The following is a 16,624-nucleotide window of genomic DNA, read 5'->3' as shown; positions in this document are numbered from 1 at the left end:
CAAGCCTCTGTGTTCTGGCAGCTGCATGATGCCTGACATGCTTTGTCAAGTGGAAAACATTTCATAGTCTTCTGAGAGGAAACATATCTCTCCTGGTGGGGGCCCTGTGTGTTCCCTCACAAAACATCCCGTGTAACACTATTGAATAACACCCCTGGCATCAGTGGCTAGGAATAAGACAGTTCTGTCACTTTTCAGTTGCTTAATGCTCCACATAATATCTGGGAAAGGGAAGGGTAGAAAATGGCTAAGACTGAGGTGACCGGGAAATGAAACCTCTGGTCCATGGTTGTTGGCATACCAAGGTGCACAAATATTGGGCAGTATTTCCAGAGTGCTCTCTGTTCCTCCCTGGGACTTGCTGTTACTTATTAACAAAGATATTAAGTGTGAAGGACAACAGTTGAATGACATTGCTCTCTTGCTCTTTGGCAACTCCAACAAATAGCAGCTTTTTTTCTAAGCAAAAGGAATCCAATTTCTGAACAGAGCCAACATATAGATATTATTGCCTGGTCCTGCAAATTAAAGAATTAGAGTAACAGTTCCTGGTTTTAGGTATTGGTAAATATCTCAGCAATAGTGTATAACTTAAAAACTCACGAAACTGCTATTGTGGATTTTACCCAACCATTTAAAACCAATCTTCGAACTTGCTACTACAAGCATTGGGATTTAGAATGTTTTATTTTTAAAGGAAAGACTACATAGATATTTAGGTTTTTTGTTTTCTGTGTGTGTGTGTGTGTTTTTTTTTTTTTTGTCATGTAAAGGATTCACTGTATCAAAGCTTCAACTAGGCTATCTTACGACTGTCAAAGAAGATAGCTGCCTCTCACCCTTGTCCTAATATCTAGCTGCTCTATTAGTGACAGAAAATAAAAATTAAATTTTTGATTTAAAAAATATTCTGGCTGATAGACTGTTTAAGGTTAAAATATGTGTTGATTACTTTCTCCCCAAATTATAATTGGTATTATTTGGCATTTTACATATCTAGAAGTATCTCAAGGAAGAAAATTAATATTTTAAGGTAGAATCATATCTTGTAGAAAAGACTTTTTAAATTTTTTTTTTTTTTTTTTTTGGACTGTGGTGAGTCTTTGTGGCTGTATGAGACTTTCCCTAGTTGTGGTGAGCAGGGCCTGCTCTTTGCTGCCGCGTGGTTTTCCCAGTGAGGCGGCTTCTCTTGTGGAGCAGAGGCTCTAGGTGCTGCAGGCTTTGGTAGTTGCAGTGCTGGGGCTCAGTAGTTGTGGTCTGAGGACTCTTGAGCACAGGCTCAGTAGTTGTGGCACACAGGCTTAGCTATTCTGTGACATATGGGATCTTCCGGAACCAAGGATCAAACCGGTGTCCCTTGCATTGCAGGGTGGATTTTTAACCACTGGGCTACCAGGAAAACCTCTCTTGTAAAAAGGATTTAACAGCAGCAGTAAGCCTGGGTTTTGACAGCTACTGGATAAATTTGGAATCCAAAGAAGATAAAATCAAGATACTGTGACATCTATCTTAGTTCAACTGACTCAAATTTGTTCCTTTTTACGGCTGAGTAACATTCCATTGTCAGCTTCCCAGGTGACTCAGTAGTAAAGAATCTGCCTGCCACTGCAGGAGACACAGGAGTTGTAGGTTCGATCCCTAGGTCAGGAAGATCCCCTGGAGGGGAAATGGCAACCCACTCCAGTATTCTTAACTAGAAAATCCCACAGACAGAGAAGCCTGGCAGGCTACAGTCCATGGGGGTCGCAAAGAGTCAGACAAAACTGAGTAACCGAGCATGCAATATTCCATTATACATAATGTGCCACAACTTCTTTATCCAATTATCTATCAATAGACATCTAGGTTGCTTCCATGTCCTGGCTATTGTAGGTAGTGTTGTGATGAACACTTTGGTATATATGTGTCTTTTTGAATTATGGTTTCTCAGAATCTATGCCCAGTTGTGGGATTACTGGGTCATATGGCAGTTTTATTCCTAGCTTTTGAAGGAAATCTCCAAAGAGAAAAACAAATACCATATTAATGCATATATATGGAATCTAGAAAAAATGGCTTATTTATAGGGCAGGAATAGAGATGCAGTTGAGAACGGACTTGTGGACACAGTGGAAGAAGGAGAGAGTGGGATAAATTGAGAGTAGCATCGAAATACATACATTACCATGTATAAAACAGTTAGCGAGTGGGAAGTTGCTGCATAACACAGGGAGCTCAGCCTGGTGCTCTGTGATGGCCTAGAGGGGTGGGATGGGGGTGGTGGTGGGTGGAAGGCTCAAGAGGGAAGGGATATATATATATATACACACACACACTTATGGCTGATTCATGTTGTTTGGCAAAAACTAATACAACATTGTAAAGCAATTATCCTCCAATTAAAAAAAAAAAAAACAGATACTGAAACATGTTTTAAACACTCACACTGTAAAATTTTGCCAGGTAATGGAGCTCATTAAAGGAAAGAGTGTATTCTATGTTAACTGTATTTAATATTCAAGCATCCCAGAAGTCCATGATATCATATACTTCTAGCTTTCTGGGAAACTTTACCAGTTCAGCAGGTTGGAAGCATTGTACAAAGTTCTTGTGCTTGCCAAGTTCTGTAGCCTTTAAATGCATCTTTAGGGATGAAGACACTGGAGTAACACCATTGCAGAGTCAATGAAATGGAGGAGAGCACTCTTGCTATTGTTTTCTCACCTCATTAACAAAAAAGCATCCCATAGTGTACAAAAAATCTTAGAGATTGATATTGGAAAATGCAAATTACCATTTCTTTGCAGTCAGCAGTAATTCCCTGCTGAATGCAGATGAATTTATATGATTTGAAATACAGTTAATTCAAAACACCGCATGCTTGTACTTTGGAATAGTTGGTCCCATTAGGTATGAACTCAGACATGTTTGTTTTCTTCAAAGTGAAACAAGAATTCTGATTACTTTTTAAGAGGAAAAGAATGAAGTTGGCAGGACTATACATAAAAACATCCTTTTATCCCTGTTACCTTAGTGATTAAGTGTTTAATACAGAAACAGATGAAATTTTTATTGAACAGCAGATCCAGGATAGAGATGCTAGTTAGACAGCCTCCTAATTGCAGGGTATCCTTGGAAGAGAGAGCCCTCTCTCTCTCTCTGTCTAAGTAAACAGGAAATTGTTTACTTAGCATTTAATAATGGTCATGGAATACCAGTATCTAAATGTTACTTAAAGATGTCCTCTTGAATTTCAAATTAATAACAGCTTACATTTTGCTTAGGTTCTTATTTGATAAAATATTTCCATTTCTCTACAAATTTTTTGTGTGATCCTCTTGAGTCACTGTGAATTTAAATATGCCTTTTCGTTCAAAGTGACAAGAAGGATGCCCCTTTCACTGATAAGCAGTAGGGTTATAAAACCCCCTGGAAACTGTGAAAGGGTTAAGTACTCTTCAGCTCTTCTTCATATTTATCCTGTGTGGACATATATTTGAAGCTCAGAACCACCCATTGATCCCAGACGTGTGGTGTGGCCTTCCTAATTCGTCTAGTTGCTGTTGTGTTCGATTTTTTTTTGCTACCTCATGGACTGCAGCCCATCAGGCTCTTCCATCCATGGGATTTTCCAGGCAAGAATATTAGAGTGGATGCCATTTCCTCCTCTAGGGGATCTTCCTGACCCAGAGATTGAACCCTAGTCTCCTTCATTGGCAAGTGGATTCTTTACCACTGAGCCACCAGGGAAGCCCTTCCCAAACTGATGCTGGAACTTGAAATTTTGAGTAAATTTTAATGTGAGGCTTCAAATTTTGAGTAAATTTTAAGTTATTTAAACTGCTGATAGATAATAACTAAATAGCAATGGGCTGAGACTTATGAAAGTGTTATTCAATTTCCTGGGTTCAGTGCCAGTCAGAACTTGAATAGGGATTTATATATTCTGTAAAAGGTCAATAACATAATTAGGTTATAGCTTATCTTCATACAGTTAAATCTGTGTGAAGAGAAAATGGAAAAATTTGAGTTCTTGGAAGAAAGCTGATAGTCAAAATGGCATATTAGAAATTTCACAGTAATAAGAACCAGCTCTGGAATTAACTAAAGCCCACAGATTTGTCTTGGAGGAGCTCATGGGAAAACAGTCTCATTTTAAAAAAAAATACTGTTTGGCTAGAGGAGACGATTAAAAGATGTCTTGATAATGTGATATGCTTGTGGCCATCTCTTCATGTATAGTTGAAAAAAAACATTTATATGAGCAGAGAAAACCTGATAAAAGGAAATTTGGCAAAAGAATGTATTTTTAAGAAAAAAATACTAGTTTACTGCTTACCAAGTGTTTTGCGAGTGTATTATTAAAGCAGTATAACTCGGTTAAAAGTTGAAGATTATAAAATCTCCATAACCAAATGGTTTTAAATGACTTAGTACTTTTAGAGCGATCCCTCATTATTCTGTTCTAATTCAAAGGTAGATTGAGAATCTGTTATGATTCAAAGACACACTGAGTTTGAGAATCTGTGCAGGTCATTTCTTTTAAGATTCAGAAACGAATTTCTATTTTGTGCTTCATCTGTTACCAAAAATGAATATTGAATTGAAAATAAATCTTAATTTTAAGTGCCATGATGAATATTTAGAAGGTTCTTCAGTAATGTACTGTTATTTATTTCTTGCAGGCTTGTACGGCATATGTGGATTTTATGATTTCTGTGGCCAAATTGATTCGTCAGGAAAGAGGACTGCCCATAAATGAAAGCCAGCTTTCTTTGGAAATGAATAAAGTTATGGATTTGGAAAAAGAAATTGCCAATGTAAAACACATATTCTCTGATACAATGAATAATGTCAACTGCTTTTTATTTCTTTCTCCTCTCTATTGTATTTTAAGGGTAAAATGTCCAACTCCTCAACCAAGTGATAAAAATGTACAGCTCAGTAATGGATCATTGACTTCAAGAGGACCTTTGAAACTGGAGTTTTTCAGTAAACCAAGTTCCAGACATCCAGGAGACATACTAATTTTGACAAATATTAAACTAGATTTGTTTAATGACCTATTATAACTGGAGCACGTCAAGATCTTAACTATTTACAGTCACACTGTTGTTGAGATGCCCTTGAGATTCAGGACACATGTGATGACTATTCAGCAAAGCTGTTTTAATTTTAATGTATACAATTTTGCTTTATTTTAAAGTTTTAAAATTTAAGGTGACCACAGAAATTGTCTCTATCCCTTTGCAAAGAAGTATTAGCCTCTTAACATGGCCACACTACTGTATGAAATTCACTGAGTTCAGACTGTCAGGCTGCTTATTAGCTCAGGGGAGATCTAACAGGCGGAGTTTATCAGCAAAGCCAAAGGGGTCTGTTGCTGAGACTCCTCTGGTTCTGGGTCAGCCCATAGAGGCTGAGTTGGCACATTCTGTTCTGACATTCCTCTGATAGGATCTGCAGTCTCAAGCAAGTGAACTCTATCTAAACAGCATCCAGGTTATTGACTGATCTCATAGTCAGTTTCAGTCTAGGATCCACAGAGCTGTGACATTGCCACCAGCAACCTACAGTCCTAAATCCCCATCTGCTTGGCAGTTGGCCATCAGAATCTTGAAAATGAAAGATCTTTGAGGGCAATTTTAGCTTTCCTGGGGCCGCATGAAACTAAAAGTCTAGAATCAGAACCAGACATTTGTGGGAGCTGCAGCTGGATGAATGGCAGTTTGATAGGTTACATGTGGTTCTGTGTTGGAAACAGAATTCTTAGAGAAGCATAGTTTATTACCCTGGGTTTTTACCACTTGTACCTTATCACACTGTGTGCTCCTTTGATCAGCCTCAGCTCTGTAATATTACTGTTGTCTTACTTCAAAATTCTTTGTGTCTTTAACAATGTTCAGCATATCACTGCAGGCAGATATTATAAACATAATCTTTAAGTTGTTGTTGTTCAGTTACTGTCATATCCAACTCTTTGTGACCCAAAGGACTACAGCATACCAGGCTTCTTCTCTATCATTCACTATCTCAGGAATGATAGTTTCCTCAAACTCATGTCCATTGAGTCAGTGATGCCATCCGACCACCTGATCCTCTGTCACCCCCTTCTCCTCTTGCCCTCAGTCTTTCACCACATCAGGATTTTTTTCAATGAGTCAGCCCTTCACATCAGGTGGCCAAAGTATTGGAGTTTCAGCTTTAGCATCAGTTCTTCCAGTGAATATTCAGGGTTGATTCTTTAGGATTGACTGGTTTGATCTCCTTGCTGTCAAAGGAACTCTCAAGAGTCTTCTCCAGCACCATAGTTTGAAACTATCAATTCTTTGGCACTCAGCCTTCTTTATGGTCCAGCTCTCACATCCGTACATGATTACTGGAAAAACCATAGCTTTGACTATACGAACATTTATCAGCAAAGTGATGTCTCTGCTTTTTAATACAGATACTTTCTAGGCTTGTCATAGCTTTTCTTCCAGGAAGCAAGCATCTTTTAATTTCATGGTTGCAGTCACCATCTGCAGTGATTTTGGAGCCCCAGAAAATAAAGTCTGTCACTGTTTGCATTGTTTCCTCATCTATTTGCCATGAAGTGATGGGACCAGATGCCATTTTTTTTTTGAGTGTTGAGTTTTAAGCCAGCTGTTTCACTCTCTTTCACCTTGATCAAGGGGCTCTTAAGTTTCTCTTTACTTTCTGCCATTAGGGTAGTGTCATCTGCTATCTTAGCTTGTTGATATTTCTCCTGGCAATCTTGATTCCAGCTTGTGATTCATCCAGCCTGGCATTTTGTATGACATACTCAGCATAGAAGTTAAATAATCAGGATAACAATATACAGCCTTGACATAATCCTTTCCCAATTTTGAACTGGTTGTTGTTTCATATCCAGTTCTAACTGTTGCTTCTTGACCTACATACAAGCTTCTCAGGAGGCAGGCAAGGTGGTCTGGTATTCCCACCTCTTTAAGAATTTTTCACAGTTTGTCGTGACTTGTACAGTAAAAGGCTTTCGTGTAATCAATGAAGCAGAAGTAGACTTTTTTCTGGAATTCTCTTGCTTTTTCTATGGTCCAACAGATGTTGGCAATTTGATCTCTGATTCCTCTACCTTTTCTAAATCCAGCTTGTATATTTGGAAGTTCTCAGTTCACCTTTTGTTGATAACTAGCTTGAAGGATTTTGAGCTTTACTTTGCTAGCAAGTGAAATGAGAGCAATTGTGAGGTTTGAACATTCTTTGGCATTGCTTTTCTTTGGGATTGGAATGAAAATTGACCTTTTCCAGGCCTGTGGCTGCTGCTGAGTTTTCCAAATTTGCTGGCATGTTGAGCACAGCACTTTAATGGCATAATTTTTAGGATGTGAAATAGCTCAGCTGGAATTCCATCACCTCCACTAGCTTTGTTCATAGCAGTGCTTCCTAAGGCCCACTTGACTTCACACTCCATGATGTCTGGCTCTAAGTGAGTGACCAGACCATTGTGGTTACCTGGGTCATTAAGACTTTTTGGTATAGCTCTTCTGTGTATTCTTGCCATCTCTTCTTAATATCTTCTGCTTCTGTTAAGTCCATATTGTTTCTGTCCTGTATTGTGCCCATCTTGGCATGAAATGTTCCCTTGATATCTAATTTTCTTGAAGAGATCTCTAGTCTTTCCCATTCTATTGATTTCCTCTATTTCTTTGCTTTGTTCACTTAGAAAGGCTTTCTTACTTCTCTTTGCTATTCTTTGGAAATCTGCGTTCAAATGGTATATCTTTCCTTTTCTCCTTTGCCTTTCACTTCTCTTCTTTTCTCAGCTCTTCGTAAGGCCTCCTCAGACAACCATTTTGCCTTTTTGCATTTTTCTTGAAGTAAATAAATCAGTGAATTGAAGTCACGAGTCATTGTTAACTAGAGGAATAATTCCCATTTTTACCTTTTGTCTCTCTTCACTTAAAATTGCTTCTACTTCTTTCGACCACTAGTTGGGGAGTTGTTATTGAAATTTTCTTTTTTCAGTCAGTGAAAACAGTAATACTGGATGCTGATGATAGCACTAAACTCGTTAGGCCACATGAGCGGACAGTCACAGAAGTAAGTGCTAGCACTCTCGTCAGATAATTTGGCACCTACCTGCACTGTGTACTAGGGATTTTCTTGGTCTCACTTGCCTTCAGTTCTTGGCAGAAATCATTGTGTGTGTGTATGTGTGTTTTCCTGTCTGAATTTTAACTAGGACACTGAATGGTGGTGGGTAGCAGACAGAGTGGGAGAAGGCAATGGCAGCCCACTCCAGTGTTCTTGCCTGGAGAATCCTAGGGATGAGGGAGCCTGGTGGGCTGCCGTCTATGGGGTCGGACACGACTGAAGCGACTTAGCAGCAGTTGCAGTAGCAGAGTATTTGAGGGATTAATTGGAAATGACTTTATTCAAGAAAATCATTATATGAAATAGCCACAGGCACAACTGAGCTGCCCATTAGCCATGGAAGGAAAGAGGGCTGTAAATATTGCTGATGTGGTTTGTTGTTATAAAAATATAAAAAGATTTTTGAAGACCCCATGGACTGTAGCCTGCCAGGCTCCTGTGTCCATGGGATTTCCTAGCCAAGAATACTGGCATGGATATCTGTTGCCTTCTCCAGGAGAATCTTCCTGACCCAGGGATCAAACCCAGGTCTCTTGCATTGCAGGCAATCTCCTGCACTGCACGCAGATTCATTGCTGACAGAGCCACAAAAGAAGCCCTCATACTTAACACTAACCAAGTCTCGATGATTGTTACTAAATATACTTAAAATCTCTTAATTTCTCTTTTCTTCTTGATGTGACAAGATAAATTATGAAAGAAATACAGAATAGAATTTAAATATAATTATGTTGTACCAATGCCATATTTCTTTCCCCCTTGTATATAGTTATATTTTTCAAAAGAATTATTGGTCTAAAATAATAATAAAACATTAAATCCATAGGCTACAACTAAATCTGAAGATCGAAATGATCCAATGCTTCTTTATAACAAAATGACATTAGCTGAGGTCCAAAATAAATTTTCACTGGAATTCAATGGGAAGGTAAGTAGCAAGATTTAAGTACTTATGTCATTTTCAAAGTTAATATTAAAATGCAGTTAAAATTCAATGGTTTTTTAATTTATTGAGATAAATTGAACATCAAAATGAATTTAGATGATACCAACCATTTGACTTTAGCAAAAGACTTGAAAAAAACTATTCTAAATCATTGTATTTATATTTAATTAGAGTGAATTTCAAAGATAAAAAGCCTTTTCAAAGCAGCTATAGAATAGTATTAGGAAGTATCATAAAAAAGGGTTTGGAAACATTAAAAGGGAAAATCCTTCTGAAAGGCCATTATATAACTATGGGACTTGGACAGTCATATAATATGTACCAGAGCTCTTACCTCCAAAAAAGAGAATAATTTATTCATAGAACTTGCCATGTTCTCATCAGGGCCATCTATGGAGGTGTTCAAAGCAATAATGGAGAAATAGAACGCAGGAAACAGAAAGATCTATAAATCTATAAATGGTACCATTTATAAATGTCAATTGACATATTTTTGCTTGTAATTCCTTAGCTAGTATCTAATAATCTCTTATAAGCTATGCATATATTCTGTGTGTGAGCTGTTGCACACAATGGATAATGAAGCAACATTCATAAAATCTACAAACTACCACATTCAGGGATGGAATTCTATTTGGAATTGCAATAAACAGTTGCAGTTGTTTTGTTTATTGTCTAATTGCAATAAACCAGGAATTTCTTACATAAAGCTTTTTAATATAATGTGTTTAATAAATGTTTTGAGAAAATAGTCCAAGCCACAAAAGGAAATCAAGAAAAGCCATAGCACCTCATACTAAGTGATCAATGTATTTATGTACTTCTAGGTAGCCTAATATATCAGTAATCTTAAACATTCTCAAGCATTGAAATGTAGCATTTCAGGAAGATTTGCGTAGTCTTTACTTTTGCTCTCTTCCCTTATATCCATTGGAGGTTGAATAACCACAATTCCCACTGAAAGAATAGCAGAGAAACAAGATTCTATCTTTCAGTAACTCCAAATCCAGCTTCTGAAGTGTGAAAACTGCATGTCTATATAGACCTGACATTGATCGCATAAAATACGTTTTGTCCATCTTCACGAAACCATGTATGTCGCATCATTACCATTACTTATACCTCTGCTAGAGCAATAGAGTGCTTTCACTTTCATGAACAACACAGTCTCCACTGAAATGTATTACTGTGTTAAAACAAAGTGTCTATTAGCATACACTTTTAAGGAATATGCATATTATACCCATTTAAAATTTTGCTTAAACCGAGAAAACATTGTAGCTAAATTTCTTTGTCTCTCATATGGGCTAGACCAAGAATATGACATTGAGCCTGATTTCTACCATAAGACTCCTAGAGGCTTTGTTATTGCTCTTAAATGGTTGGTTTAATTCTGCATTTAAATAATTATGCTACAGAACTAATTTTTATTCAAAAACTGACAGAAGCAATTAAAGAAGAAGTCCAAACAAATATCACACTGACCATTGTGATGATTATATAGTGCTACAATTGATACTGTAACCGTGTCTGATCCTGTAACCATAACTGATTCTTGGAACCAAGAAGAAAAGTCCATAACTACTGAATGTTTTGTGCCTGATTTTTTTCCAGCCATTCAGCTGGTCAAATTTCACAAATGAAATCATGTCAACCGTGAATATCAATATTCCACATGAGGAAGAAGTGATTGTTTATGCTCCAGAATATTTAACCAATCTTAAGCTCATTCTTGCCAAATATTCTGCCAGGTAGGTATGTCAGCGTGCCCATGTCCCCAAAGTTTGCATTTAATATCATTCTTTAGAAGCTTTGCAGCCTCATCTTTTCTGTTGCTGGGTGGTGGGTTTTTTTATACAGAGATCTTCAAAATTTAATGTCCTGGCGGTTCATAATGGATCTTGTAAGCAGCCTCAGCCGAAACTACAAGGAGTCCAGAAATGCTTTCCGCAAGGTGAAGAAAAAATCTCTCTTTTCTTAAGACTTAAAGCATAAAGAGACCCATGGTTATGAAGGCTTGCCATGTCCACTGCTAGAACGTGGTAAACTTTGTGAAGAGGCAGAAGGCCAAATGTTGGTTGCTTTGCCTATATTCAAGCCAAGTTCCCTAAAAAAGCCAGGTTTCAGGTGCTCTGTTGTCCTATGTCTACTTTGGCACCATAATTGAATAGCCCTGGAAGGAAGGGCATTTGGTTATTTGCACAGTTCATGATAGAGTACTGGCTTGGTTTGGTGTTGTGTTCCAAGTAATTTCAGGGCTATCTACCTCAATTAATTTGATTTTTCTAGTACTCACAGCACAGTAGACATACAAACAGATGGACTACATTGTGTGGACTACCCACTGAGAATACACCTACCTGGAGATACCCTTAAGACCTTTTATTAGGCTGTACCCATATTACGTAAACAATCATCATTTTGGTCCTAATGTGAGAGGAGTGAGAAAGTCCTAATGTGAAAAAGGAGAAATTCTCACAAATGTATTGGTTGGTGTCATGGGAAGGGAATAATTCTGACTGATTGAAAATTTTAATTTTTTACCTTTAAAAGAAAATGTAGATATTTTAAAAATAAAAGAAGGTAAAAGCTGTGTTTTGCTAAATTTTCCTTCCATAAATGTATCCCTTTATTGGTACTTAAATGTGTACACATGCAGTTCTAAGTACTGGAAGTTCAGCAAAAGCATCGAAAAACAGCAATGTGTTTTCTTGTATACCAGGTCTCTCCCATGTTACATATATTGAATATTGTTTCATGTTTATGTTTATGCAGTGGCAACAGCATTATTTTGAGATTTGGCGGGGCAGAGTTTTTTTCCTAAAGTGGTCCAGAAGGATATTAACTTGCAGTAGCCAACAGTTCTTCTAGGACTTGCTACTGAAAATATGCCTTATTTCCAGATCATATATAAGTAATAATTCTATTGGATTGCATTTTTTCCTATGCAAGGACATCCTGACGTGTGAGGAGATGCAATGAATATTGAAAGAATTTGAGACATAAAAGTAGAGTCCTATGAAATGTGTGCTCTCGCCGCACTTCGGCTGTCTACGCCCGCTCAAACGCCATTTCTTTTCTCTCTCCCATAGGCTCTTTATGGCACAACATCAGAAACAGCAACTTGGAGACGCTGTGCAAACTATGTCAATGGGAATATGGAAAATGCCGTGGGAAGGCTCTATGTGGAAGCGGCATTTCCTGGAGATAGTAAACATGTGGTAATGTTTTCAGCACAGTACTCTATCAGTTTGCGTCAATGGGCAGTCACAATAGTCCACGATTTTGCTAAAATTTTACTGATTGGCTGAGAACTTCTGAATTACCATTTGCCATTGTTTCCCAATAAATCTTATCCTCCCTCCCCCAAGGGTCTGCATATTTTTCTAACCCTAATATTGTTTAACCCAAAAGCAATTGTCCATTTTTCAGGAGCAGTGTATTCACAATACTTAGTCACATGTTCTTATAATAAAGTCATTTATAGTCTCTTCTATTAGCAAAATTGACTAAGAATTAGTATTTTTTCTTAAAAAACCAGAAAGTAAATCAGAGTTCATTTGAAGTATAAGCCAAGTACTATATTTTTTATTGTTACTGAAGTGAAGACAAAGGAACTTAAAGGCAAGGTGAAAGAATCTATTGAAATGCTACTTCATGCTTAACTAAACTATTAATAGTAATGACAGCTAGTATTTTACGTTAGTTCTTCTTTCTTGGTAATGGAAACCATACATTTTAAAGAAGAATTTTATTAATGTATACATTAAGATCTATTCGATCATTAGTGTTGATAATGGAAGTGCTGCTTTAAAAATATAATTATCCCTTTGTTTAGATCATTTATAAATTTAGATTTATTAATATTATTAAATCAACACAGCTTATAATTCTATTTTTCTTAATATTTATTACAAAAAATTATCTCATGGCTTATATTTGCTCTCTGTTCTTTTGGTTTAAGGTTGAGGATTTAATTGCCCAGATCCGGGAGGTTTTTATTCAGACTTTAGATGACCTAACTTGGATGGACGCTGAAACAAAAAAGAAAGCTGAGGAAAAGGTAAAGAGCAAAGCAGAGCTGACTACCAAAGAAAAATCCATAAGAAAAGATGAACTTTTAAGATATTTGAGGAAAATATGGTAATCAAGAATTGTATAAAATAAAAACATACTCTTTTAAGATGTAACATTTACAGGAACAATTTTCATGGATGAAGCTTTTTTTCTATGATTTTCATCTTATTATCTCTTTGCAACTAGCTCCTACTCTCCATGTTCATCTCAAAACTTTGAAAGAAAAAACTCCTTTTCTTTAAAAAACAAGTCTTCACAAACCAAGAAAATATGAAAAATCTTGTGTGAATAAGAAAACATTAAAAGATATTATTGGTGGTTCATATTTTTCCTCCTTTTATGAAACATATTTAAAAGACTTCTACCAATATTCAATAATCTTTAATGCAAATTTCTAGCTAAAAATTTGTAAGCATGTGCTATTTTTTTTAATATAACCTAGGGAAAATAATACCAAATTTCTATTAAGCCAAAGTGAGGTAGTACATTATTTGAATACTATAGATGTCCTACAGTTACAGAGATATTGATGGAGCTCTTTATAAACTATTCTTATTTACCCCCACTATTCACCTTTTATTGAGATTTTTAACATCTTGCATAGAGTAAGCAAGACGGAAATTCTAAGAAAGTCTCAAATTTAAATTTACTATGCCATTGTCTTGATAACTATATAAAACTAGAAGGAACACGTCCAGTGAAAACTGCACGTGGTTTATAAGCAGTATGCACATGCAACATGACTATTCCTCTGTAGTTAGAGTAGCAGGAAGACCAGACCATTCTCTAAAATTAACACAGAAAGAGTCCATAAATCTATCTATAATAAGAGAATCCAACTGAAGTCTAGTTTTCTTTCAGGATTAGATCACATAGAAGGATCATCTTCTTCAGTGGCCACAGAACCCTGGATGGCTCAGATCTAGAATTTGGCACCCCAGTTTAGCTATCTTTGCAGCACTCTGTCTAGCTCCTCAGAAGTTCAGGCTGGATTTGCTCCTTTCATGTTCTAGCTGTCATAACATGGTTCTTTTTGATGTAACCAATTAATTGTTCTAGATTTAATGATTTCCCAAGGTGATATAAAACTCTGGATATACAGGTGGCTTTGTGAAAGACTCCCATACTCAAAAAGTTTAGGCAACACTTCCTGAAGGAAGGCTTCCCTGATCCTACCCTTGATTAGGTTACATGCCTCTAGGGTATGATTTTATGGCATCATACATCACACTTGAGAGTTAATATTCATTTTATTGCCTACCATTGACCTTTACAATAAACTCTCCATGAGCAGAAATTTTTGCATTGTATCCTTAACCCCTTACAAAGCACCTGGTTTGTTGTAGACCCTAGAACACAAATTGAATGAATAAATAGGCAAACAAATTCATTCTCTTGGATACTTGCAATTACTTAATTGTAGACTCTAAGATGTCCTTCAGTGAAAGAGCCTGCTTCACGTTTCTGTCATAGTGCATGCATGCTCAGTCGCTCAGACATGTCCAGCTCTTATCGACCCCATGGACTGTAGCCTGCCAGGCTCCTCTAGGAATTTTCCAGGCAAGAATACTGGAGTGGGTTGCCATTTCCTTCTCCAGAGGATCTTTCCAACCCAAGGACTGAACCCATGTCTCCTGAGTCTTCTGCATCAGGAAGGCAGATTCTTTACCTACTGAACCACCTGGGAAGTGGTCACAGTATTTACCCCCAATATTTTACAATATATCCTTTCTTATGTAGTACCTCCCATTTCTGTAGACTTTGTATCCCTTAGAATACCTTTAGGGGAAACATCTTCTAGAAAATAAAATACCCCTGAGAGGGGAGTGATTTATTATGGGCTGACAGTATGGAAAGAAAATAGGCTGGGCCTGTTAGATTAGGTGACACATCTGTCTGATCCACTGGGGAAATCCTAGACCCATGAAATAGATTTGTAACAAAACCGCATCCATTTGATGGCAAAACAAATAACTCAGAGATGCAAGCTTAATACCTCATGAAAAATGTAAATTAGTTAAATTATTTAAGAGCAACGTGGTATGATTGAATCAAATATCTTTGAGGAAAAGTAAAAGAATAGAGAAGTAAAAAATAGAAATACCAAGTAGTAAGCAAGTGGGCTTCCCAGGTGGTGCTAGTGGTAAAGAACTCACCTGCCAGTGCAGGAGACATGAGATGCAGGTTCGATCCCTGGGTTGGAAAGATTCTGTGGAGGAGGGCTTGGTAACCCACTCCAATATTCTTGTCTGGAGAATTCCATGGACAGAGGAGCCTGGTGGGCTATGGTTCATAGTGTCACTTAGAATTGGGCACAATTGAAGTGACCAACCTAGATAGTATATTCAAAAGCAGAGACATTACTTTGCTGACTAAGGTCCGTCTAGTCAAGGCTATGGTTTTTCCAGTAGTCATGTATGGATGTGAGAGTTGGACTGTGAAGAAGGCTGAGCGCTGAAGAATTGATGCTTTTGAACTGTGGTGTTGAAGAAGACTCTTGAGAGTCCCTTGAACTACAAGGAGATCCAACCAGTCCATTCTGAAGGAGATCAACCCTGGGATTTCTTTGGAAGGAATGATGCTGAAGCTGAAACTCCAGTACTTTGGCCACCTCATGTGAAGAGTTCACTCATTGGAAAAGACTTTGATGCTGGGAGGGATTGGGGGCAGGAGAAGAAGGGGACGACCGAGGATGAGATGGGAGGATGGCATCACTGACTTGATGGATGTGAGTCTGAGTGAACTCCGGGATTTGGTGATGGACAGAGAGGCCTGGCGTGCTGCAATTCATGGGGTCACAAAGAGTCGGACACAACAGCGACTGAACTGAACTGAACTGAACTGAAGTGACTTAGCACCCACAAGCAAGCAGTAATGAAATAATTATAAGCAAACAATTTTAAGGACGGCCCATGTGATGCCAGTGGTTAAGAACTGGCCTGCCAATCCAGGAGACTTAAGAGACTCGGGTTTGATCCCTGGATTGGGAAGATTCCCTAGAGGAAGGCATAGCAACCCACTCCAGTATTCTTGTCTAAAGAATCCCATGGACAGAGGAGCCTGGAAGGCTACAGTCCATAGGGTCGCAAAGAGTCAGACACAACTGAAGCAACTTAGCATGCACATCCACAAACAATAGTAAGCAAGTGGTAAATATGAGATGGTATAACAAGGAAAACCCTGTTTTCTACTCATTTAACTAATATCATTCATTTAACTGTGGAAAGTTGGGTACACTAGCTCTGGATACCGAAAGAGAACATCAAAACTCCAGGAACCAATATTCAAGAAGAATATTTAGCACTAAACCTGTAAGCCCACATCTGTTTTCTCAGCTGCATTGGTGAAGTGGAAAGATAAGCTACTAGAACGGGAGTTCTAAATATTATTTCTCCTATAGTAGTAGTCGTAGTAGTAGTTAAGTCGATAAGTTGGGTCTGGCTCTTGCGACCCCATGGACTGTAAGATTGAAGGAAAAAGCCTTAC

General features: G+C 37.7%; 1 protein-coding gene across 1 annotated transcript in view; it reads left to right on the top strand.

Annotated features, from left to right (window-relative positions):
• MME (membrane metalloendopeptidase) overlaps positions 1-16,624 on the top strand; it is a 102,010-nt gene that overhangs the window by 45,726 nt on the left and 39,660 nt on the right. The window contains exons 8-13 of the mRNA XM_068972329.1: positions 4,665-4,799; positions 8,942-9,043; positions 10,676-10,812; positions 10,922-11,015; positions 12,154-12,282; positions 13,026-13,124. Of these exons, the coding sequence (XP_068828430.1) occupies positions 4,665-4,799; positions 8,942-9,043; positions 10,676-10,812; positions 10,922-11,015; positions 12,154-12,282; positions 13,026-13,124 (696 nt within the window). The remainder of the gene's footprint in view (positions 1-4,664; positions 4,800-8,941; positions 9,044-10,675; positions 10,813-10,921; positions 11,016-12,153; positions 12,283-13,025; positions 13,125-16,624) is intronic.

This window comes from Capricornis sumatraensis, chromosome 1 (assembly GCF_032405125.1).
Source record: "Capricornis sumatraensis isolate serow.1 chromosome 1, serow.2, whole genome shotgun sequence".
In the NCBI taxonomy this organism is placed as follows: Eukaryota; Metazoa; Chordata; class Mammalia; order Artiodactyla; family Bovidae; genus Capricornis; species Capricornis sumatraensis.
This window is presented reverse-complemented; position numbering and strand designations above follow the sequence as displayed.